General features: G+C 44.9%; 1 protein-coding gene across 1 annotated transcript in view; it reads right to left on the reverse strand.

The window, feature by feature from the left end:
* The window catches only part of LOC135222982 (actin-related protein 2/3 complex subunit 1A-like), a 174,884-nt gene that overhangs the window by 125,316 nt on the left and 23,864 nt on the right, over positions 1 to 25,704 (reverse strand). Inside the window, exon 5 of the mRNA XM_064261485.1 lies at positions 20,970 to 21,142. Within this exon, the coding sequence (XP_064117555.1) occupies positions 20,970 to 21,142 (173 nt within the window). The remainder of the gene's footprint in view (positions 1 to 20,969; positions 21,143 to 25,704) is intronic.

The raw sequence follows: 25,704 nt of genomic DNA on the forward strand, positions 1-25,704 counted from the left end.
CAAAGGCCATTCAGCGCTTACTGTATAACTATGATACTATAAGACGTGTTATATCATATAAAGCAGGTTTATTTCTTTGAGGTAATTTACTATGTTTTGAAGCGGGGCATTTTCTCCCAATAGTTCTTCAAGTGGTATGTTATATATGTTGTTGGATCTTCGTTTTCTTTCGAATTTATTACATTCAATTAGCAGATGACGGACTGTGACCAGAGTACGACAATGGTCACAGTAAGGGGCCTGTCTTTCCTCGCCTTGCAACATCAAGTATTTGTGTGTTAAGTATGTGTGTCCTATTCTTAATCTTGTTAATATGACATCTTCCCTTCTTTGACATTGCCTCAAGAGCCTCAGCGAGGTAGTGACCTATGACTCAGAGCTCTTCTGGATCTTGTCAATGGGGGCTTACCCGCTTATGCGACAGAGCCTTATTAGGATCTTTGTCAATGGGGACTAGCCCACTTACATGACAAAGCCTTTTTGGATCTTGTCAATGGGGGCTTACCCACTTACATGACAGACCCTTTTTGGATCTTGTCAATGGGGGCTTACCCACTTACATGACAGAACCTATTTCAAGAATTCGAGCATTTGGGCGAGGTTCCCGAATATCGTAATAATCATCGTCTTCAGAAACCTCTTCCAACACAACCGCAGGAGAAGAGCGCTTCCTAGGGGAGGAACTCTGCAAAGGAGAAGCACTTCTATCAACTGAAGAGCGCCTGGCAGGAGTAGGGCGCTTGCTGCTAGTCTGGCGCCTGTCACTAATCTGGCGCCTGTCCGGAGAGGTGCTTCTGTCCAAGGTATATAGAATAAGCTATATACCTTGCTTCTGTCTACTGAAGAGTGCCTAGCAGGAGAAGGGATCCTACTGGGATCCTGGCGCCTGTCAGGAGGCGCTTCTGTACACTGAAGAGCGCCTAGCAGGAGAAGGGATCCTGCTGGGATCCTGGCGCCTGTCAGGAGAGGCGCTTCTGTACACTACCGTATCCAAGCGCTTGGGAGATAGGCGCCTTGCAGCTACCTAGTCCGAATCCGTGTGTCTGGTAGCTTGGCATTTAGCGGCTACTTCTTGAGAAGCCAGGCGCTTTGGCGTCTGGTGTAACGCGGTTGTCGTGTCATCAGGCTGGCGCTTATTGATATTATGACCAGAAATTGAATCCGAATCATCTCTATTCTCCAAAGGCGAACGCTCTACTCGCGTAAGTTCCTTCTCTTGTCTAGATACATCAGACTGGCGCTTATCAGTCACCTCGCGACTGGAAGACTTATGCTTCCTCCTCTTCTTCAACATCGGTCTCTCTACTTCCTCAGAAGTCGAAGAGAACGCTTCCGGCGCCTCCCAAAAACTACACGACGGCTCTTACACAGAAGCCGCGATCTTCTTCCTGGGAATTGTGGCTGGCAAAACTTGTCTCGTTCTCTTTAGTGTACGAGATTCATCCTTAAACCTCCAACCTCTGCGAGGCGAATCGTTTGTGCTTGAAGAAGACGAAAGACACTTCTGCAATACTCCTTGAACACCTTTATAGCATTGCTTTTCTTCCTCAGCCGAAATTGCGGCAGAATCACCTGAGGGGACGACTGCTCTGGTTCAATTCCACTCGTCTCCCTTCGGCTTTCGGCATGCCTCCTCCCAATGTCCGGGGAGTTTGGCAGGGGTCCAGGCCTAGGAGAACGAGAGGACCGAACAGCCGCCTCCTCCACTACATTATCACTTAACACAACACTTTTCTTACTCTTATCTAGCATCAAAGTATGCACAGATTCTCCTAATCTATCCATTGCTGCCATAAGCACGCTAAATCTTAAATCCATCTGTTCCTGTAAGCTGGCAACGGTGTCGGGTTCGGGAACAACGGTGTCAGGGTCAGGAAATATGTTAGGCGGATCTGGGTTAGACATAGAACAAGGAAAATCCTGACTCTCTAATTCCTGAGAAGCTAAGGAAGAAGTCCTAGATGAAGCTTTTCTCAATCTATCTTTTTCTAGCTTTCTCATATAACTGTCTAACTCCTTCCAGCCTTTATCAGTCAAATCCTTACATTCATCACATGTTAAACTTTTGCTACAGTTCTTACCTTTGCAATTAGCGCACAAAGTATGCGGGTCTAACCTAGCTTTAAGTAACATGGTTTTGCAACCCTTGCTGCAAACCCTAAAGTGAGATTCCGAATCTGACATTATAAATTTAAACCCTGATGAAAATCACATAATTATTGCCTATCTGGCTAAATAAAGATAAATAGCAACTGCCAGAAAGCCAAATCACAAAGAGTATGTCACCAAATCGATGAGTACCCATCGTGAAAAAGCAAGGAAATTCCACCAAACAAAACCGGTGTTCCGGTTACGACGGCAGAAAAATTCTGAGGTTTAGTTGTGGTAGTTCTACATTCCCCGGTAGAGGGAGGGGGTACGGGAATCACCTGACCAGTCAATTAGCGCTGCCGCGAAATTCGAAATTCTGCCATGACGTCACAGACTACAGCTATATGTAACTAGCAGGTAAGTTGCATACGTAAAAAATGGTTTTATTACGTTTATGCTTCATCTATGATCGCAAACAACAATACGATAATCAATGACAATTATCATTTGTATGACAGCAGTGTTCAGAGAAGTTGATTACGTTATACCAAAACAATAATGAAGTTCGAATTGAAAATTAACGTTTTCCTAAATGTTATTACTACTGTAATTACACTACTACTATTAACATTTCTAATAGGTTAAGAATGACAAAGGTGCTGTAAGTGTAACTCAATGTTTACATTTCTGCTGGCCGCTCAACTACAAGTTGATGTCAATGATGTGGGATTATTCCATGAATAGGCTATATATTATGAAGATATGCCAATAATATATAAGGTGAGAATGGTTTCATTACCTTTATTGTCAGTTAATATCATAATGTGAATCTGTTCATGCATTTGTTGGTTATCGGAACCAGACAAGGCTTAGCCTACCACGATTCATACCAGCTATATAGACTGAGAAGTGGTCCAAGGAAAAAACCCGTGATTAACCGAATCTGTGATTGCTGATCCGCGACTAAGCGAGGCCCCACTGTACGGTACAGTAGGGGGACATCATGCAGCCTAATTTTTAATAACATATGCCTGGCCTTGGTTAAGCAAATGCTTTTCTTTCAGGCGAGACAAACACTGATATCGGCTGTGCCCTTGGTTTGAGCAGGACTACTGTTCAAACAATAGTTAAGGGAAAAGAGCGGGTCTTGGACCATGTGAAAGACGGCGAGTCAGTGATGGCTGTTGCACTAAAAAGTGCTTGTAGATTAGGGAAGCAACACAACACCAATATTGTGGAGATGGAGAAGTTATTGACGGTCTAGCTTGAAGATCAAAACCAGCGAAATGTTCCTGTGAGCTATGGTTTAATTCAGGAGAAGGCAATGGAGTTGTATGGGGCAATAGGGCTGAAGAGAGGGGAAAGTAGTGGAGCTGAAGTATTTACAGCAAGCAAAGGCTGGTTTCATCGCTTTAAGTCTTGTGCAAATTTGCACAACCTTAAGTTGCAGGGTGAGGCTGCTAGTGCAGACCAGGATGCAGCATCAAGATTTCCTGCTTGTTTGGCGAGAATAATCCAGGATGGGGGTTTTACCACTGACCAAGTTTTTAATGTCGATGAAACAGGCTTATTTTGGAAGCGCATGCCTCGCCGTACATACATTTCTAAGGAGGAGAAGATAGCACCAGACCATAAAGTCAGTAAGGAGAGACTGACTTTACTTCTTGGTAGTAATGCTAGTGGTGACTTAAAGCTTAAGCCCTCGTTAGTCTACTTGGCTGAAAATCCGAGGGCACTGAAGTTAATTTTCAAGCCTCAACTCCCTGTCATTTGGAAGGCTAACAAGAAAGCCTGGGTCACAGTTGCTATCTTTGAGGAGTGGTTCAATGATCACTTTCAGCCAGGAGTTAAGTTGTATTTGAAGAAAAAGGGTCTGCCATTTAAGGTCTTGCTAGTGTTAGACAATGCCCCGGGTCACCCTGGTCATTTGGGTGAGATAGTCTACCTTCCTCCAAACACCACATCATTTTTACAACCAATGGACCAGGGAGTCATTGCTAACTTTATGCCATACTACACCAGGAGAACATTTCGCAATGTCCTCAAGGCCATCGAAAATACAACTAACAAGTTGGATGTCAAGGAAGTTTGGAAGAAGTACAGTATATTGGATGCTGTGAGGAATATTGACTATGATTGGAAAGAGGTCAAGCAAACTAATTTGAATGGGGCCTGGCAGAAACTTTGTCCAGATTACGTAATGAACTTTCCTGGCTTTGAGGAGGAAGATATAGTGTTAATAGTGTGACCAGGAAAATTGTTAATTATAGGAAGAGGCTCAATTTGGAGGTCGAAGCTGATGATGTGACCAAGCTGGCTGCAGTCCCATGGAGAGGAGTTGTCAGCAGAGGATCTCATTGAGCTGGAGCAGCAGATGATCGAGGAGGAGGAGGCACAACCCCCAGTGCCCTGGTTATTAAGTGCAAGCTTGGCACATGCTGTGGCCCTTATTGAGCAAGCGCTGGCAATAACTGAGGCACAGGACCCTAATTTGGAAAGATATTCCAACTTTCAGAGAAAGGCTCAAGATGCTATGACCTTTTACAAGGAGACTGTAAAAGAGAAGCAGATGGTAAAAAGCATCCAATCAACACTAGAGGTTTACGGCTTTAAGAAAAGGTCTCCAGTACCACCTCTCACTCTTGATGGAGGTAAGGGATTCTTTACTTCTTTTTGTTTTACTGTACATACTGTAATAAAAAATGTTTGTAAATTGTAATAAATATTATGTAGTAACCCGCTACATACAGTAAAACTCACAATTTTAATCATTCCAGATGTGGTGACCACTCCTGACCCCACTGAAACTGTTGTGCCAATAGTATTTCCAGCAGCCTCCCCTGGTAGGGAATTAAGGGGGCCGGCCGGAACCCCTATATACGGTGGTATAAGGCGAAAAATGCAAAGTCATGAAAAAATTCATGGAGCTTCATACGGCAATTGAGAATACGTATACGAAATATTTCGTCAAAATTCCTCTTACTTTCGTAGTTACAGGGTAATTAGTAAACATAACTCAATAAGCCTAAAACATTCATCCGTACAAGAAAATGCAATATTTCTTCTGTTATCATAAATTTTGATAATTATTGGCAAAGAAATTGTGAGAAATGGCATCTGTAGAGATTCCGTGGCTCGCAGAAGCGAGTATCTGGTTCAACCATGAATCAGTGCGACCATAGACTTCAAGTAGATTACACGTTCGAGTTTCACCTCGTGACTTTCGCTTGCTTTTACGTATGTTTAGGCAAGAAGTTCATCATGCCAATGAGGAAAAGACAAGGAAAACATCTCGCTAACATACAGACGAAGAAAAATCGCTCAAGCATTATTACAGAATATCATAATATATGCGTAGTTAGTGAAGAGAGAGGGGAGGGTTGCTTAGTAACGCCCCCTTCTTGCCTAACAGCACACGTCACACTATGCCCAAGGCTACGATCTTTGAGCAAAGAGATCTTCATTTATGATAAATAACATAGTTTTGGTTTTTTAATACCCAAAATGGACTATGAAATTCATAATAATCATGATTTATTAAATTGCCTTTGTAAAAAGAGAGTACATCTTCAAGTTTCACCTCTGACATTCTCTTGCATTTATGTTTGTTTATCTTTGTTTCGGCAAGAATGTCATCATGCCAAAGAGGAAAATACAAGGAAAACATCTCGCTAACATACAGAAGAAGAAAATTCGCTGTAATAAGCCGAGTTAGTGAAGGGGAGAGAGGGGGTTACGTAGGAAGGAGTGCCCCATCTTGCCTCAAGCAGTGCCCCAAGCTACGATATATGAGCAAAGGGATCATCATTTATGATTAAATTATGAAAAATAAAATAGTTTTGGTTTATTAATACACAAAAAAGAAATATACATTCATAATAATCATTATTTATTAACATTGTCTTTATAGAAATACGAAGGAAAACTTTGAACACCCGTATCTTAAAACTAAACTTATTGACCTTCAAAGTCTATCTCCTCACTTAGTTTTAAAGCTATAACATTGGAATTTGGTATATAACTCAGAAAGACATTATAGAACAATCAAATAGAGCCCTTTTTTCCAATTTTTGTTTCGTCTTTTTTTTATACATTTTTTTCTTGTGATTTATAGGGTTTATTTTTTTACCATATTGAAAAATTCATATCTAGCAAAAAAATGACTTTTAGAAAAAAAAAAAAACTCCATTTGATTGGAGGTCTACATCAGGTCTATATATGGTAGTAATCCCAGGTCTTAATATTAAATATCAAGGGAGGAGATAGAATTTGAAAAGTGGTTATTTTCGGGATAAATCGCCCTGGCATCACAAAACCGAAGGTCAGAGGCGAAAATCATATGCGGTTTGGAGATATCCCAAGTCACCTTATTAAGTCGTATGAATGTCAAAGTCCTGTCATTAAAAAACGGCATTAGCCGGCCGGCCCCCTTAAGTTTTTTATTTGTTTTACTGAAGTATGTAGTTACTATATAAAATAAATATGTACATGTACAGTTTTATACTGTACTGTTGCTTAACCTAATTTTTTCTATTATCTTTGCAAGATAAAGCTTTGACCTTCAAAAGGATAACCCATAACTAGATGACCTACCAGCCTCTCCACCATTATCTGGTAAGGAATAAAATTTTTTTTTTTTATTAGATCTTACATAAATAGTAAACAAATACGGAGTAAATTGTTTTACTTTATGTACATGTTATGTACTGTACTGTCGTATAGTAACCAAATTTATTTAAAATTTTCATTCCAGAATTGCCTGACCTCCTTCCATATGTTGACCCACCAGCCTCTCCAACTCTCCCACCACAAAATGAACCAATAGTACCAGCCTCTCCAACTCTGTCTGGTAAGGAATTATTTTTGTTAATGTTTTACTGTAGTACATACATAAATGATTTTACTGGGCATTACTGTACACTTTATGTACTAAATGTATTGTTGCATAACCTATTTCTTTTTTATCATTTAAGAATTTGGCAGAACGTTACTAATGGATGAAGTATCTTCCGGTGCTGAATCCTTCAAAGGATTTCCAAAGTCACCTGTAGCATCTCCATTATCTCCAGCTTCATCAGATACGGTGGTGCCATCGTCAAACCCCAACTCTCCGTATCAATTTCCATTAGGTAAGGATTTTTCCTTTTTATTTAAATTATCAGGCTTATTGTAGTACAAGTACGCATAATGTGGTACATATAGTATGTACGTATTACTGTACATACTGTAGTATTGTGTATTTATTACAGTATGGTATGTAAAATACACTACAGTTACTATTAGACTTCCAGTACTACTATTGCATAATCTTTATTTTTATCATTCCAGACTTCCAACCAGAGGAAGATTCCAATTCTTAACCTCTCTCTCCATCCACATGTAAGTATGTAGTACAATGCTGTGATGGTAATTGCTTCCTAGCAAAGAAAGATAAAGGAAAGGGGAACGCATTTTTGAGTTCGGCCATAAGAAGGTTTTCGCGCCCGTGTTGGAGGCGCCTTTTTCTCGCGGCTGTTCTGGAATCGTCGGGCGTGTTGTGGAGCGCAAACACGCGCCAATGTGTCGGGAGAAATGCCGCGATTTCTGATGCAATACCTCGTCTAGATTCATCTAAGAACTTCCGGAAACCTCACGAGCCTGTGATGCTCGCTGTAGGCTCCGCCCCCAGAGTGCCGTATAAATACGACTGACGGAAAGGAGAAGAGAGACACCTGTTAGTCACAGAGAGATATCCTCAGTAAGAGCCACTGGTCAGAATATCACTGAGAGATCAGTAGCAGTGATCGTCAGAGAGAGACTAGAGACGAAGGAACCGACGAAGGATCAATCATCAGAAGAGTTGTTCGAGAGTTGGTTGGATATTGGTCTAGTCGTCTTCAGGAGTGGACGAATTATCTTGTGTTATCTCAACGTCGAACAGACTTCAGAGAAGAAAAGGTCCTGCTAGAGGTTTTGGGTAGTTCCTGCCTTTCAAGTAGACTAGTTTCTGCAATACGGAGTCAAGAGGACGTCTGCAATTGCCGCTCTACTTTTGGAGAAGCCATCGCTTTGAATTACCAAATTGACTAGCAAGTATTTGAATTGCCTCACTGTTCCCCCAGTTCATGCTGTGTAAGATTCTGTCTTTTTATGTAAATAGGAGATACCATTCTGCATTTACCTTTGTTAATAAGCTTGTAAATAAACCTTTGCAGAGTTAGTGTTTCTTTCTATATTTGTATAACCAGTTTCAACTGTTGGTGTTGAAATATTTTTTTTTATTATTATTCCATATCGAACCTGAAGCGGACCTCTCTCAGAGGCCGTAACATTGTGGCGACCTTGCCTAGGCTATCAACACTTTAACAGTTTGAAACAGGGAGAATATAGAAAGAATCAGAATGAGTGAGATGGTGAAAGAGTTTATTGAGTCAGGTAAGCTACTAGGTCTAGAGGGGAATAATCTCCGTGAGTATGTTGAAAAGAAAAGAGAGAGATAAGTAATGAAAATGCAGCGAGAGAGAGAAAAGTTGGTAATGCAACAGGAAGAAAGAGAGAAAGAGCATATGCATGAGCAGGAAGAGAGAGAGAGAGAGAGAGGTGAAAGTACTTGTAACGGGCGGACAGGCGAGAACGAAAACGGAGCTGATACGTTAGGTATGAGTGCAGTGTTAAAATTAGTACCAAAGTTCGATGAGGAAGATTTTATGACATATTTCATGTGTTTTGAGAAGTTAATGGAACGAGTAGGTTTTCCTAAAGAAACGTGGACTTTATATTTGCAGTCAGTTTTGAGTGGTAGGGCACTTACTATGTATAGTTGCATGTCTGAGGAGGAATGTGATAATTACGATATCGTGAAAGAAATTGTTCTTAGCACGTATAGGTTAGTACCAGAGGCATACCGTAAGAAATTTAGAAATTTGAGAAAGGATGAAAATATTACGTATGTAGAATACGGTAAGAAGTTAGACAGGCTGTTTTTTGATTGGTTAACTTCTGCTAAAGTTGATGATTTTGATAGTTTGAAGAACTTAGTGTTGTTAGAAAACTTCAAAGATAACGTATCCCCTGAGATTAAACTTTATATAGAGGATAGGCGAGAAGTATCTTTTGCAGGAGCAACTAGGCTAGCTGACGAATATAGTCTAACTCATAATTTGAGTGTCAGTAAGAAACGAAATGATCCTTTGTCTGGTAGAGTACAAAGCAGTAAAGGTTTCAGTCCTAGTAACAGCAATGCGAGTAAAAGTGACTATTCCTGTTATACATGCGGAAAACCTGGTCATACGTCTAAGGTTTGTAAGAGTAAAGTGGCATCTAGTGGCTCAGAATTAACTTGTTTCCGATGTAATGGGAAAGGGCACTTGGCAAGGAATTGTGCAGTAGAAAAGAAGGACGGTAAGAAACCAGTGTCTCTAGTTAACCTTTCGTCAAGTAGGAATGATGTGATGATGAGAGAAACTAGGAAAGTTTTTGGCGAATTTCTGTCGGAAGGCGTAGTTTCCTCTCTTGGAGGAGTAGATTCGAGAGAAGTAGTTTTGCTTCAAGACACAGGCGCTGCTGTTTCACTGATTTTGAGAGTGTGTGTGCCGAACAGGGCAGAAATAATTATGGAATAGAAAGTCATGTTAGGTGGATTTCCTAACACTTGCATTCTTTGTCCTTTGTTGAAGCTGAATTTAGAAAGTCAGGTAGTGTCAGGAGAAGTAAAACTTGCAGTTGTGAACAGTTTGCCCATCGAAGGCATTGACATTATTGTCGGTAATGACTCAGCTTTATCCAAGAATGTGAATCCTGTTGTGAGGAATATTCCAGTGCCTGAAATGGTAGTAACTAGGTCGGGTTTAGATACAGACGTAGACTACAGTGATAAGTTCGTGGATTCGAACGAAAGTAAGTTCGTGGATTCGAACGAGTGAGAGATCGTGGATTCGAACGTGAGTGAGTTCGTGGATTCGAACGAGTGTGATAGAGGTAGCGAGGTTGATCTTGGCATGAGTGTGGCTGAGAGACCTAACTCTATCGTCGACAGTGATAGCCAAACGGAAGGTGTAGCTGTCGAGAGTAAAGTTGTAAATGTACCTGTATCTAGTCCTAGTTACGGTGATGAATTAGGCTCTAACGTTTTGGATAAGGATGAGCTAGTCAAGTTTCAGAAAGAGGATGAGACACTAACCCGAATTTTTGAGTGTGAGCTGGATGATGATCTCAATGATGTGTGTAAGGAAACTTTTTGTGTAAAGGACGAATTTTCGTGTCATGTTTGTCCTAAGTCAGGTAGTGAAGGGGGAATCACAGAAAAATTAGTAGTTCCTAGGAAGTTTCGTGAACTAGTTTTGAAGTTAGCACACGATGAGCAAGGACATTTGGGAGTAAATCAAGTGTATTAGTAGGGCGTACTTTTGGCTAAAATGAAAAATGATGTAAAGAGGTATGTTTTAAGCTGTCCTGAATATCAAATTACCGGGAAACCGATTCAAGTAATTCCCAGAGTTCAGTTGTGTAATATTTCTTCAGTAGGCGAATCTTTTGAGAATGTATTTATAAATATGTCCGGAACTTTGCCTAGAAGTAAAGGTAGAGATGATTGCATAACTAATCTTGAGTATCATAAAAACAATCTAAGAGATGTTTGGCAACTAGCGGAGAAGAACGGAAGCGCTTGGCACTTAGCGAAAGAAAACCCGAACGGAAGTCAAGGGGGAACTGAAGGAAAGCTTGATCTGAGATCAAACAAAAGAAGTTTGTGTGTATGAGATAAAGTTTTAGTACTAGTCCAGAAAGAAGGTTCCTCTTAATCTCATAATTTCGACGGTCCTTTTTCAGTTTTAGAGAAGAGGGGAAATATATATCATAAAATTAATGTGGGTAAGAGTAGAGCAAAGTAAGTAAAGGTAATTTTGCTTCAGAATCATAAACAACGTCCCGTGCCGTGGCCTCCGCCTGTGTATCAGTGTTACTGAGTGAGATTAGTTTTGAGAAAAAAACACAAGAGTTGTTTTAGTATTTATAAGTTTTAATCAGAGTTCAGAAAATGGAAAAAGTAAGAGAGAAGGATAATGTTATAGTTAGTAGCCTCACTAGAGGTTTCTCGGAATGAGTAGCCTAATAACCGTTTTCTGTTATCGCACGAGTGAGTGTGTGAGTGGGGAAGTCTGCATGTTTGACTGGATTAAAGCTTTATGCAGAATTGTTTCCCCGCTGTTTAATTCTTGCTTCTCTTTAAAAAAAAAATAAAATCAGTTGATTTCATTTTATTCTCTTTTGGGGGGGCGTGTGATGGTAATTGCTTCCTAGCAAAGAAAGATAAAGGAAAGGAGAACGCATTTTCGAGAAGTTCGACCATAAGGAGGTTTTCGTGCCCGTGTTGGAGGCGCCTTTTTCTCATGGCTGTTCTGGAATCGTTGGGCGTGTTGTGAAGCGCAAACACGCGCCAATGTGTCGGGAGAAATGCCGCGATTTCTGATGCAATACCTCGTCTAGATTCATCTAAGAACTTCCGGAAACCTCGCGAGCCCGTGACGCTTGCCGTAGGCTCCGCCCCCAGAGTGCCGTATAAATACGACTGACGGAAAGGAGAAGAGAGACACCTGTTAGTCACAGAGAGATATCCTCAGTAAGAGCCACTGGTCAGAATATCACTGAGAGATCAGTAGCAGTGATCGTCAGAGAGAGACTAGAGACGAAGGAACCGACGAAGGATCAATCATCAGAAGAGTTGTTCGAGAGTTGGTTGGATATTGGTCTAGTCGTCTTCAGGAGTGGACGAATTATCTTGTGTTATCTCAACGTCGAACAGACTTCAGAGAAGAAAAGGTCCTGCTAGAGGTTTTGGGTAGTTCCTGCCTTTCAAGTAGACTAGTTTCTGCAATACGGAGTCAAGAGGACGTCTGCAATTGCCGCTCTACTTTTGGAGAAGCCATCGCTTTGAATTACCAAATTGACTAGCAAGTATTTGAATTGCCTCACTGTTCCCCCAGTTCATGCAGTGTAAGATTCTGTCTTTTTATGTAAATAGGAGATACCATTCTGCATTTACCTTTGTTAATAAGCTTGTAAATAAACCTTTGCTGTGTTAGTGTTTCTTTCTAATATTCGTATCCCCAGTTTCAACGGTTGGTGTTGAAATATTTTTTTTTATTATTATTCCATATCGAACCTGAAGCGGACCTCTCTCAGAGGCCGTAGCAAATGCCCATCCTAATAAGTAGGCCACTCACTAGTATGTATACTATGTATGTAATGTACATATCCACATAAGCATTTTTACTGTAGTACACTACTAATTTTAATATGTACTATTTTCATTACAGACTATGCTATGTACTGTAGTACCAAGGGGCAGCTTGTGTACATATAGGCTCTGCGGCTCTGCAGCACTCAAAATCTATTGATGTATATACATACTGTACTATATACTGTAACATTTAGTGTACATAATTACCTACAAGTAGATAATATTTAATACTTATGTTAAGTCATTCATAATGTCATTGATCTCATTTGTGAAATAATAAATACTAAATACTGTATGCTTGTATGAGTAGTAGTATGTACTTTATAGTCCTAGTGATGCAATGATTTCTATTAAGAAAATCATTGTTCCATATTAACATTTTCACCTAAAATAAAACAAGAGGGATAGATTCAAGTTTTAAATGAAAGGATCAAGCTGGACTGGAACAATATGGAATGTAGGTAGTACTACAAGGATTAATATACTTTACATAACACCCAAAAGATTAAGGTAGGCTTTCTTCCCTTTACAGTATTTACAATAGTACTATAATGTACTGTACAGTAAATACTATAGTACTACTGCATAAATAACATTTTACTTGATGCGTGATCGCGGGATTATGGTGCCGTTGACTGGTCTAAGGCGCTGTTAAGCGGTGTAGTGCTCCGAAAGAAGGTGTGCGGCGGCCGTAGACTTAAAACCGCTTGGCGGCGGCGGCGAGGAACGGAAACCCTGCCGTTAACCGAGGGCTGCCTGTACTCACGTATTTCCAACTCAAGCACTCAGAAAAAGGGAAAGTACAGAAAAAATGCTTCATGATAGTATGAAGAATCCTCAGCATACGACACAGCGGGTAGAACGACGAACAAGACGTCTGACACCAATGGCGGCTGAAAGCAAAGTGGAGCTTCACCTCACAGTCGGCTGGGACACCCGACTACCGGACAAGCAGTTAACTATCAAACCTGCTTGTTCAAAGCTTACGACCGGTTCCAGCTGCCGCTGATTACATTCCTACATGTCGGAACAAACTACAATAAAGTATTGTATCTGCCAGTCAAACCCCTTCAGTGCATTGAGACAGCCTCATGCCCACAGTGCAGCAACCAACACAAAGCCACAATTTGTGCTTGGTGCCTCATTGTTTTCTATTTTAAATTTCAAAAGTTTGCTAGTTAAAATTGAGGTACATTGCACACCTTCAAAGTTGGAGGTTATTCAATGTTGGGAAATACTGCTCTTTCATTTATTTAACCTACAACTTTGTTTACTGTTTCACTACCTGTACATAAAGTAATCGTCAATTCATTGTCACACACACACACACAGGAAGGGTAGTGGAAGTGGATGACTGGCTATTAGAGCCAACAGTAGATCAGTTTGTCTGCTTAAAATATAACAAAAATAAAATAAAAAATTAATGAATCCTGTCCAAGCAATGGCAAAAAGCAAATGCAATATATTACTTCTTCAAAATGATATTATGATACAATAAAGTTTCATACATACTTACCTGGCAGATATATACTTAGCTGGGACAACGGAGTCTTAGCTAAGTATATAACTGACAGGTAAGTTGATTGTATGAAAAAGTAAATTTATTCTCTCTCTCTCTCTCTCTCTCTCTCTCTCTCTCTCTCTCGTCTCTCTCTCTCTCTCTCTCTCGTCTCGGTTCTCTCTCTCTCTCTCTCTCTCTCTCTCGATTAAATGGCAGTTGGAGAAAAAATGTGCTTGTTGCTTGTGGGTTCCAGTATTTTAAATACCAGATACAAAATAAACCAATACCTTTTTCTGAAGGTGGTTTCATATACACAGGAACTTTATACTGATTATATGTGAGTATATAAATACGTAGTCAAAAAATGATATTGTTATGATACAATAAAGTTTGTTCATACTTACCTGGCAGATATATATATACTAGCTGTATTCTCCGAAGTCCGACAGAATTTCAAAACTTACGACACACATAGTGGGAGTCAGGTGGTTAGTACCCATTCCCGCCGCTGGGAGGCGGGTATCAGGAACCATTCCCATTTTCTATTCAGATTTTCTAGTGCCACAGTCTACTGAGGGGAGGTGGGTGTCCCTCAAGAAGAATGCTGACTGAACACCACAAGTTGCTAGAAGGACCTTGCCTTTCCTTCGTTTTCCGCAAATAGAATTTGAGAGTCCTGACAGGGCACAGGACTCTCTCTGGCTCGCGTCCAATAATTTCGGCCATACCCTTAATCTCAAGCTCTTGGGCCAAGGGTTGGACGGATTCTTGTTCTTAGCCAGAAACGTCGGGCTCAATGAACAAACGGCATTATGCCCCTTAAAGCCAACGTGCTTGCTGATGGCTTGAATTTCACTAACTCTCTTCGCCGTCGCCAGAGCAGTTAGGAAAACAGTCTTTCTGGTAACGTCCCTTAGTGACTCAGCATGAAGAGGTTCAAAACGACTGGACATCAGGAACTTTAGGACTACGTCCATGTTCCATGACGGCAACTTATGGTTGAGGCACCTTCGTGGTCTCGAAGGATCTTAAGAGATCGTGAAGGTCTTTGTCGTTTGCTAAGTCCATGCCTCTATGTCTAAAGACTACAGACAGCACACTTCTGTAGCCTTTGATCGTCAGGACTGCCAGCTTCAAGTCCTTCCTCAGGTAAAGTAGGAAGTCAGCTATTTGGTTCACAGAGGTCGTGGTAGAGGAAATGCCCTTCTTTCTGCACCAACTCCTGAAAGCGGCCCACTTCGATTGGTACACTGCAAGAGAGGAAGCTCTCCTTGCATTGGCAATAGCTCTTGCCACAGGTCTTGAAAACCCTCTCACTCTGTCCAACTTTTGGATAGTCTGAACGCAGTCAGACTCAGAGTGGGGAGGTTTTTGTGGTACCTCTCGAAGTGGGGCTGTCTGAGTAGATCTATCCTTGACGGAAGCGTCCTCGGGAAGTCTACTACAAAGGACATGACCTCTGTGAACCACTCTTTCGCAGGCCAGAACTTTCTCATAACTTCTCCCAGGATCTTGAACGGGGGGAAGGCGTATAGGTCCATCCCTGTCCAGTCCCAGAGAAGGGCATCTATCGCTACTGCTCCTGGATCGAGCACCGGGGAGCAGTACAGCGGAAGTCTCTTTGTCCTCGAAGTCGCAAAGATATCTACGAGAGGACGTCCCCATAAACCCCACAGCTCTTGGCATACCTCCTGGTGAAGAGTCCATTCGGTCTGCAGCAGTTGACCTTGTCGACTGAGGAGATCTGCACGGACGTTCTCGACGCCTGCGACGAACCTCGTAAGGATCGTTACCTCCCGTGCTTTTGCCCATCTGGACTACTTGATGTGAGACTTTGTCTTGGAAGAACTGGAGCGCCAAATAGATGGCCGCCAGCTCTTTGAGGTTTATGTGCCAGGACACCTGTTCCCCTCTCCAGGTGCCTGACACTTCTCCCCTAGTGTTGCTCCCAACCCCGTGGTGAACGCGTCGGAGAACAACACTAGGTCGGGGCTCTGAAGCTTGAGGGAAAATCCCTCCGACAGCTTTGCAGGATCGAGCCACCACCTTAGGTGATCCTTTACCTCTCTTGATATCTTCAAGATTGCATCGAGATTCTCCTTGTCCTCCCAGCTCTCCGCTAGGAAAAACTGGAGGTGTCTGAGGTGCAGTCTCCCCAGGGAAACAAACTTCTCCAGCGATGAAATGGTCCCCAGCAGACTTATCCACTCCCTCACCGAGCATGTTTCTTTCCTCAGGAAGGCTGACACTTTGTTTAAGCCTGCTGCTGACGTTCCTGGGACAGAAAAGCCCGAAAAGCCACTGAATCCATCTGAATCCCCAGATACACGATGGACTGCGTCGGGATCAGATGGGACTTTTCAAAATTTACTAGCAGTCCCAGGGACTTTGCCAAAGTTAAAGTTGAGTGACGGGCCTTCAGACACCGAGCCTTCGAAGACGCTCGAATGAGCCAGTCGTCTAGATACAGAGAGATCCTGACGTTTGCAAGATGAAGCCACCTCACCACATTCTTCATTAAAATCGTGAAGATCATGGGGGCCGTGCTCAACCCGAAGCAAAGTGCCCTGAATTGGAAAACTTTCCCTCTCAGGACAAACCGCAGGTACTTTATCGACTGTGGATGGATCGGGACGTGAAAATAAGCGTCCTGTAGATCTAAAGACACCATCCAGTCGCCTGGTCTTAAGGCTCCAAGAACTGACTGAGGTGTCTCCATCTTGAACCTTTGCTTCTCCACAAAAAAGTTCAAACTGCTTATGTCTAACACTGGTCGCCATCCTCACGACTGTTTCAGCACCAGGAATAACCTGTTGTAGAAGCCCGGGGATTCTAGGTCTAAGACCTGTTCCACCGCTCTCTTTTCGAGCATTTGCTCGACCAGATCGTAAAGAATCTGCTGCTTCTTCCGATGGTAAGAAGGTGACAGATCCCTGGGTGTCGTGCACAGCGGAGGAGGCTTCAGGAAAGGGATCTTGTATCCTTGCTCAATGACGTTGAGCGACCAGCTGTCTGCATCTATCACTCTCCAGGCTTTCGCAAACGAACGAAGCCTGGCTCCTACTGGTGACTGAAGGACTGAAGGCTCACTTCTTTCCCCTGAGTTTGGAAGGGGCTTTGCCTCTGGGAAGGCCTCTTCCTCGAGGAGCCGGTCTCGAGGAAGCTCCGCCTCGAAAGGGCTTCTGCTTCTTGGAAGCTTGAGACGTCGAAGGAACTGCAGGACGTCTAGAAGACTGAGCTAGAAGGTGACTGAAGACGATCGAATGAGCCAGTCGTCTAGATACAGAGAGATCCTGACGTTTGCAAGATGAAGCCACCTCACCACATTCTTCATTAAAATCGTGAAGATCATGGGGGCCGTGCTCAACCAGAAGCAAAGTGCCCTGAATTGGAAAACTTTCCCTCTCAGGACAAACCGCAGGTACTTTATCGACTGTGGATGGATCGGGACGTGAAAATAAGCGTCCTGTAGATCTAAAGACACCATCCAGTCGCCTGGTCTTAAGGCTCCAAGAACTGACTGAGGCGTCTCCATCTTGAACCTTTGCTTCTCCACAAAAAAGTTCAAACTGCTTACGTCTAACACTGGTCGCCATCCTCACAACTGTTTCAGCACCAGGAATAACCTGTTGTAGAAGCCCGGGGATTCTAGGTCTAAGACCTGTTCCACCGCTCTCTTTTCGAGCATTTGCTCGACCAGATTGTAAAGAATCTGCTGCTTCTTCCGATGGTAAGAAGGTGACAGATCCCTGGGTGTCGTGCACAGCGGAGGAGGCTTCAGGAAAGGGATCTTGTATCCTTGCTCAATGACGTTGAGCGACCAGCTGTCTGCATCTATCTCTCTCCAGGCTTTCGCAAACGAACGAAGCCTGGCTCCTACTGGTGACTGAAGGACTGAAGGCTCACTTCTTTCCCCTGAGTTTGGAAGGGGCTTTGCCTCTGGGAAGGCCTCTTCCTCGAGGAGCCGGTCTCGAGGAAGCTCCGCCTCGAAAGGGCTTCTGCTTCTTGGAAGCTTGAGACGTCGAAGGAACTGCAGGACGTCTAGAAGACTGAGCTAGAAGGTCTTGTGTAGCCTTCTCTTGCAGGCTGACAGCCAGATCCTTGATCATAGCCTGGGGAAAGAGATGGCTCGAAAGAGGGGCGAACAGTAACTCTGCCCTCTGCGAGGGAGAAACAGACTTCGCAGTGAAGTTGCAGTACAACGCTCTCTTTTTCAAGAGCCCTGTACCAAAGTGCGAAGCCAGCTCCTCCAAACCATCCCTGACGGCCTTGTCCATACACGCAAGAATGCTGGACAGCTCCCCCAGGCTAATCGAGTCCGGACTTCGAGACTGCGTATCCAGGACTCCCAGACACCAGTCCAAAAAGTTAAACACCTCCATCGTCCGGAAGAGTCCTTTAAGATGGTGATATAACTCAGAAGGTGTCCAAGACACCTTCGCCGACGAAAGGAGAGACCTCCTCGGGGCGTCAACCAGGCTGGCAAAGTCGCCTTGTGCAGAGGAGGGAACTCTCAGTCCAACGTCCTCCCCTGTCTCGTACCATATCCTTGCTTTGCCGTTGAGTCTTGATGGAGGAAGGGCAAAAGAGGTCTTGCCTTGTGCTTTCCTCGATTCCATCCAATCATGTAACTTCTTAAAAGCTCTCTTGGTCGAAAGAGAAGTCTTCATCTTAACAAAACCTGGAGCTCTACTGGCTTTTGAAGAAGAAAACTGAGAAGGAGGAGAGCGAGGGGCCGAGGGTTGGAACTTGTCTCCAAACAAAGCACGTAGGAGGCGGGCCAAGACCTGATAGTCCGAAGACGCTTAAGTCGAAGGCTGCTCTTCGTCTGCTACCTCCGACGAACTGCTAACTTCTCCCTCTTCCGCAGGAGTGACAGACGAGACTACCGAAGGGAGAGGTACAAGACCTTTAGGTCCAACTTTCAATGCAGATCGCTGCAGAACAGACGAGCTCTGAGCACAAGGCTGTGCGTCTACCAAAGGTTCAGGAGCAGTTGCGAAGTCCTCTTGAAGCGCGTCTTGACGGTTGTCTTGACGAACGTCCTGTAGACGGTGGGCGTCTTGAGAAGTGTCTTGAAGAACGTCCGAGCGTCGGCGAGCGTCCTGACAAGCGTCCTCAGAAGCGTTCAGAAAAGCGTCACGCTGGGCGTCCTGACGAAGCTTAGCAGCTTGAGGAGCATCCTGCTTCGCAGCCGAACGAGCGTCATGCTTGGCAGCATACGGAGCATCCCTCCGGGACGAGCGAGGTGGCGTCTCGACGAGCTGCTTGACTAAGCGAAGCAGCTTGCACGTCGTCAAGCTTAGCAGCTTGAATGACATCCTGCCTAGCAGCAGAGCGAACGTCACGTTCCGCATACGGAGCGTCACGAAGAGAGGAGAGGGGAGCATCTTGAGGAGCAGGAAAACAATCCTTTTACGAGAGTGACGACGTTCCTTCCTCTCGACAGAAGAAAGTTTGGGGAGACGTTCCTCACGCCCTCTAGACAACCGCTGGGGCGCCGCACGAAATCCAGAGGGCGACGAAACAGGAGAAAGAGACGAGTGAGGAGAAGGCGAGGGAGACTGTCTGGACCTCTTAATAGGCAGTCTATCATCCTTCCTCTGACGACGCGGCTCTGCCTCTCTCTCGGCCAGCAACGAAGCAAGCTGTTGCTGCATAGAACAGATGATCTTCTCGGTCGGAGAAGACTCCTTCTCAGGGGAAGGGCTGATCCTGTGAGAAGATGAGGGGCGAGGGGACGCCTTCTTCCTTCTCACAGGAACTGCAACAATTCGATCCCTGGCGCAACTGGGGCGCTCAAAAACGTCATCATTGGAAGAATGTCCTGGTCCTCTTCTGCGGCGGAAAGGCAGTGAAACTTTCCAGGGAGGACCGCAAAACAGCAGGAGAGAAAGGACATGAAGCGTCCTGCTCTCTTAAGCTCCTCTTCAACAGGCGAGAGTCCGTCCGAGAGCTCCACCCCTTGCGCGGGGAGGACGCCTCGGAGGACGAGAAGCACTCCTTAAGGAGACGCGCACGAGCACGCTCCTTGGCAGCCTGGGAAGCGTCAACAGGTCCTGCCGAAGGGACAGCAGATCGATGGGGAGCCCCCGTAACCCTCCTTCGGCTTTCGACTTGCCCACTCCCTGATTCCTGGGAGTCCAGCAGAGGTCCAGGCCTAGAGGCATTATAGGGCCGATCTGACGCCCCCTCCACAACACTGGGGGCACTATCACTGCACTTCACTGCACTACTATCACTTCTACCTTCTAAGGCGAGCACTTTGGATTCTAGATTACGTAGAGACTCTAGAATCACTGACAGGGCATTACCCTCCACAGACACCATTTCAGGGCCCGAAGGCAACACTACAGGTTTAGGAGTTGCAAAATCTACTGGAGGGTTAGCAGGAGAAACATTACTGCCCTGACGTCTACTGCCTGACACACTCCTGGAGGAAGACCTCCTGATCCTATCACGCTCTAACTTGGACACATAGGACTCATACGCCTTCCAACCCGAATCAAACAGACTTTCACACTCCTTACAACGATCATCAATCATACACACGTCCCCTACAACTCATGCATACTGTGTGGGGGTCTACCGAAGCCTTCGGTAGCCTCACCTTACATTTTTCCATACAACACACTCCGACACTAGCCGAACTAGACCCAGACATCTTAAAGGAAAAATCAAGCCAAAATCAAAAACAGTTCACAAATAGTGTATGCCTAGCCACAAATCCAAGTTCAATAACCAAAAGACAATCAGGATACTTAAGTAGCAAAGAAGTTTCAAAATCCTAAGACGGAGGTACTGAAAACAGGTGTTGACAGTACCGGCGACAGAGAAAATCTGAATAGAAAATGGGAATGATTCCTGATACCCGCCTCCCAGCAGCGGGAATGGGTACTAACCACCTGACTCCCACTACGTGTGTCGTAAGTTTTGAAATTCTGTCGGACTTCGGAGAATACAGCTATATATTATATCTGACAGGTAAGCTTCATGAACAAATAATGAAATATTACAAAGTGGCTAATTTTATGCAATATCTCAGGATTCTGACCAACAAAATGCAAGGTATGTTGACTTACAATTCACCTACAAAATCACACACTAACTGGCAGCCAATTCTAAATATTCTGTAAATAAATGGAATAAAATTCTGACCTTGAAGTCAGCAGCTCCAGCAGCCAAGAGCACATTATTGGGATGCCAGTCAAGGGTTGTAATTGTTGATCGGATGGGTTTCTTGATATGTTTGGACACCCACCAGTTGTTTTCCTGCTCAAAGTAACACACAGAGATCAAACGTGCTCCAGACCCAACAGCAAACTTATTTTCTGTTCAGAAGAAACAAAGTATTAAAATCTGACTCCCTTTGGGCTTAAAAGTCTTTAACTAAATGATTTTTGCTTAAATACAAACAGCCAAAGATAAAAAAATGACAAATTTTCTAAGACAATTTGTATTGTATTTTTCATAGCTACAAACCTGAGGTCTTAACAATAGAATAATTTCTAGCGCCTAGCTGGATCCAGTTAAAAAACAAAGATGAAAGCAAGGAATCTTGTGATATCTGGCAACGCATGGGTAGATTGGGTGAAGGATGGTCGAAGACCTTTCACCTACAATCACGCATCAGTCTTTCTTCGACTGCCTGGGTGAGAGTAGTGTTTACCTCTCTTGGCCTTTACCCAGTTCATTGCCCGTTTCACTTGTGTTTAGTGTGTGTGTGTGTGTGTTTGGCAGATATTAAGGCTGCTTCTGCTCCTTCTCGGCCTCGTCAACGTGTGTACCTCCGGAATTCCAGGTTTTCCGTGTTCTCGTTTTCGGCTTCGGCAGCGGCTGATCCCCACGTCATGCAGTAGGTGCCGTTCTAATTTTTGTACTACGAATCCTTGCACGGGATGCCAGGCATGGCCTTAAGAGCAGTGGAAGTCATTTTATAGCAAGAGGGAACATCGGAGGGTCAAGACTCTTCCTTCATGGAAAGGTTTTTCCCCCCTTCCCGATGTTTCGTCTCCTGCAGTATTCAACCCCCATAGTAGACTTGTTCCTGTTTCCTTCCTTTTCTTCCTTTGATTCGTCGCTGGAAGTATCGGGAGGCCACCAGGCTGACGTTTGTAATGTCGCCCCTTCTTCTTTGGGAATTAATTTGATTCCCGGGAAGGGAGGGGCTTTTTTCATCATTCTCATTTCTTACAGAGTCAAAGAGGTCCAAGATGGCGGTGATTGGAAGACGCTCGGGCAAGGGGGTACCTCGTTCTGGAGGGGTTGCTTGCGCACTTCTTGGAGGCTCGCTAACCGGCCCCCCTCCTCCTCAGGCTGGCCAGGCCATCCCCTCTCCTCCCAGCCTCGTCTTCGTGGGTAGTCGAGGTCGGTCATCTTGTATTGCTCCACCAGTAACTGTTGCCTCTTCTTCGAGTTGGAGGGAAGCTGTGATGTCATGGGATCTGTTGTTGTGTATTCCTTTGCCAGTGGTGTCTAATTCCCCTTCTCACCGAGGGGAGGCCGTGATGTCATCACCACTTGTGACGTCACTCCCAGTCATCACCTGAGCACTGCCTCTCTGTCATGACGTCATCTCTGCCGCCCAGTTCGCTACTTCTCCCATCCCATCGGAGTCTTCTCTTGCAGATCAGTCTGAGGTTATATGTCAGGCAGTGCTTAAGAGGTTGGACCCTGTTTTGGATGTTAAGTTGGCTGCCTTGTCAGTTGGGAGCATTGGAAGGAAATGTCACTCCCAGTCATCATCTGAGCACTGCCTCTCTCAGTCGTGACGTCATCTCTGCCGCCCAGTTCGCTACTTCTTCCTTCCATGTCATTGGAGCCTTCTCTTGCTGATCAGTCTGAGGTTAAATGCCAGGCAGTGCTTAAGAGGTTGGACCCTGTTTTGGATGTTAAGTTGGCTGCCTTGTCAGTTGGGAGCATTGGAAGGAAACATGTTGCTTTGTCCCCGCCTCCTGTGAAGAGATCACTTAAGGAACTAGTACTATCTTCTCCATCTTCCCCTCTGCACCACGTCGGCGCATCAAGCATTGAAAGGTTAAGGACTTTGCTCTTTCTTCGCCTACGAGGGAGGAACTATGAGGACTTGTTCTCAAGAATGTTGGTGTTTCAGAGAGTATTAGTGGCTTCGTCCTCTGCATCGAATCGTAGGCATGTTGCAACTTCCCCCGTCTGTACAAGTCTCGAGTGTTGCAACCTCCCCCGTCAATGCACATCGCGAGCGTGTTGCAACCTACCCTGAGAGTGTAGTGTATCTTCCCTTGTGTATTCTGCAGCGGCTGCTTCGTCCTCTGCATCGAATCATGGGCGTATTGCAACTTCCCTTGTCCGTGCACGTCTCAAGTATGTTGCAACCTCTCCCGTCCATGCACATTGCAAGCGTGTTGCAACCTCCTGTCCATGCACATGATGCAAGTGCTACTTCTCCAAGACCTATTTGTCGGCGTAAGGATCTCAAGGCGCCTGTCAATAGGTCGAAGGTGGTGAGCGTAAAGTTGCTGCAGCAGGAGTGTTTGCCTGCCCCTCTCACTGATGCTTCTAAGAGTTCAATTCTCGAGGATTCTCATCCGATCTCGAGGGTTCGGGATTCCTCTCCAACTCACGTTTGTAAGTAGGCCACGCCTGTGACCATTCACGGCCATATTAATGAATCATCTGTTGGAGGAGAACGTAGTGATGTTCCTAGTGTTATAGTGGGTTCGTCTTGGGAGCCGATGCGTGGACCCAGCCCAGACAGGTTAGTTGGTGTTTTGGGCTGTTTGGCTGCTGATCCTACCATTAATTTTAACGAAGAAGGTACCTTAGAGGACCCTACGCATCCTTCTCATCGTCGGTCTCCATTGCCGGAGCAGGAGGAGGGAGACACGCAAGAGTTTTTGTCTTCCTTATCGGAAGTTGTTGATCTCATCTGTGAGTTCAACAATTTGAAAGTAGGTCTCAGCCTCAGTCATCTTTATTCCTTCTTGCTTGGAAGCCTTGGTGGGAGCTACGCAGGATCCCAAATCTTCTCTCCAGCTTCCCTGGGGTTAACGCCTGTTTCGGACCAGGACGGTTCGCTTTGCTCTAAAGGCTCTGCCAAGCTACTACTCCCGCCTCTCACGGGGCTAGGAAGTACTATGCTACGAGCTCTACTTTTTTTATGTTGCGCCATCTTAACCCATACGTCATTCGCCTGAAGCCGGGATTGACTTTGGAGCAGGTGTGGCCGGTGGCTCCGTCCTTGTCTCTGCAGGATGCCTCAGCATTGGAATCTATGGCAGCCTCCATGTTGCTCACAATTTCTTGGCTGGACTTCTGGTCTGTGGTCATTCCCAAGATAGCTTCTGACAGGTCCCCAGAAGGGTTGGTGACTGCTTCCTCTCTTGCAAATCTGTTGCAGTCTGGAGGCAAGGCATTTTTGTATATTGCTCACCTCAGTGTTAATTTATGAACTATCCTTCTGCTGATTAGAATGCAATAGGCCAGCGTCGGGCTGACACCAAAGACAGACTGGTGCACTAGGCCGTGTCTTAAGTCGGAGTCTCGTCCTCGGAGACATCCGGCTCCTCCTCCTCCCCCTGTCCAGCAGTAGTCAAGAAGATTGTTGCCTGGTAGGCCATCGAGGAATTTGAGTTTGGCAGGGCCTTCCCGTTCCACTCAGCCTTGGTCAGAGGATCAAGTCCCTTTTGCTCTCATTGATTTAGGCCAAGATGGGGCCTAAGGGGCAGAGGTAATGGGGCCCTCTGTAGGTTAGGTGCCTCTCCTGTGCCACGGAGGGGGGTTGCCTAGCATGCCATTGGGCCAAGTGGCAGAGTTGTGGGTGGAGAAGTGGGTGGTAGATACCCTTCAGGTGGGGTACCTACTGCCTTTCGATTTGTCTCCCCCTCTGTCTGACAAACCGCAGCTCACGAAGACATATCTTCCAGATTCTCTGAAGTTCTTGGCTCTTCAGGAGGAGGTGCAAAGATGCTGGACAAATACAGGAAGTGGTGCGTCCGTCTCCGGGGTTTTACAGGCACATCTTCTCGGTGCTCAAGGCGTCGGGAGGATGGAGACCTGTGATCGACTTATCCATCTTGAATCACTTCATCAGGAAGACGCGGTTCAAGATGGAGACCCTGCGTTTGGTGTTGGCACCCGTGAGGAAAGGTGACTTCATGCTGTTGATAGACTTAAGGGACACTTACTTCCAAATCCTTATTCATCCAATGTCCAGGAAATTCCTTCACTTCTCTCTTGGGAACAAGGTCTTTGGGTTCAAAGTCCTATGCTTCGGGCTGACAACAGCCCCTCAAGTGTTCACAAGGGTCTTCTCTCGTGTCAAGTTGGGCCCATGCTCAGGGGATCTGTTTGCTGATGTACCTCGACAGTTACTTGGTCTTGGCAGTTTCCAGGGAAAAGCTGCTGCATTATAAGGATCGTCTACTTCGGTTCTGTCTGGAACTGGGCATCGTTGTCAACCAGGAAATGTCGAACCTTGTACCCAGTCAAAGGATTCTCTACTTGGGCATGGTCATCGATATGACAGTGGCAAAAGTTTTCCCATCGGACAAGAGATTGAAGTTACGAGTGGGGGCGTGCAACTTCCTGTCGGAACCACATCAGTGGCAGGTTCTTCTGGGAATGTTGTCATCCCTGAAGAAGCTGGTCCCTCATGGGTGTCTTCTTCTTCGGTCTCTGCAATGGAGACTGGGAGAATTCTGGTCTCCGGCGGGGGACTCACCCGTTAATGTTTCCTCTGTCTCTGGAAGTGAGAGAAGACCTTCGTTGGTGGTTGAACGACCAGAATCCTTCGAAGGGTGTCCCTCTGCGTTCTCTTCCACCAAACTTCCTTCTGTTCTCAGACGCCTCCCTCGCAAGTTGGGTGGCCTTATGTAGGCAACCTCATCGCTTCAGGCATTCGAAGGACAAGCAG

The sequence above is a fragment of the Macrobrachium nipponense genome, chromosome 20, assembly GCF_015104395.2.
Source record: "Macrobrachium nipponense isolate FS-2020 chromosome 20, ASM1510439v2, whole genome shotgun sequence".
Classification (NCBI taxonomy): Eukaryota; Metazoa; Arthropoda; class Malacostraca; order Decapoda; family Palaemonidae; genus Macrobrachium; species Macrobrachium nipponense.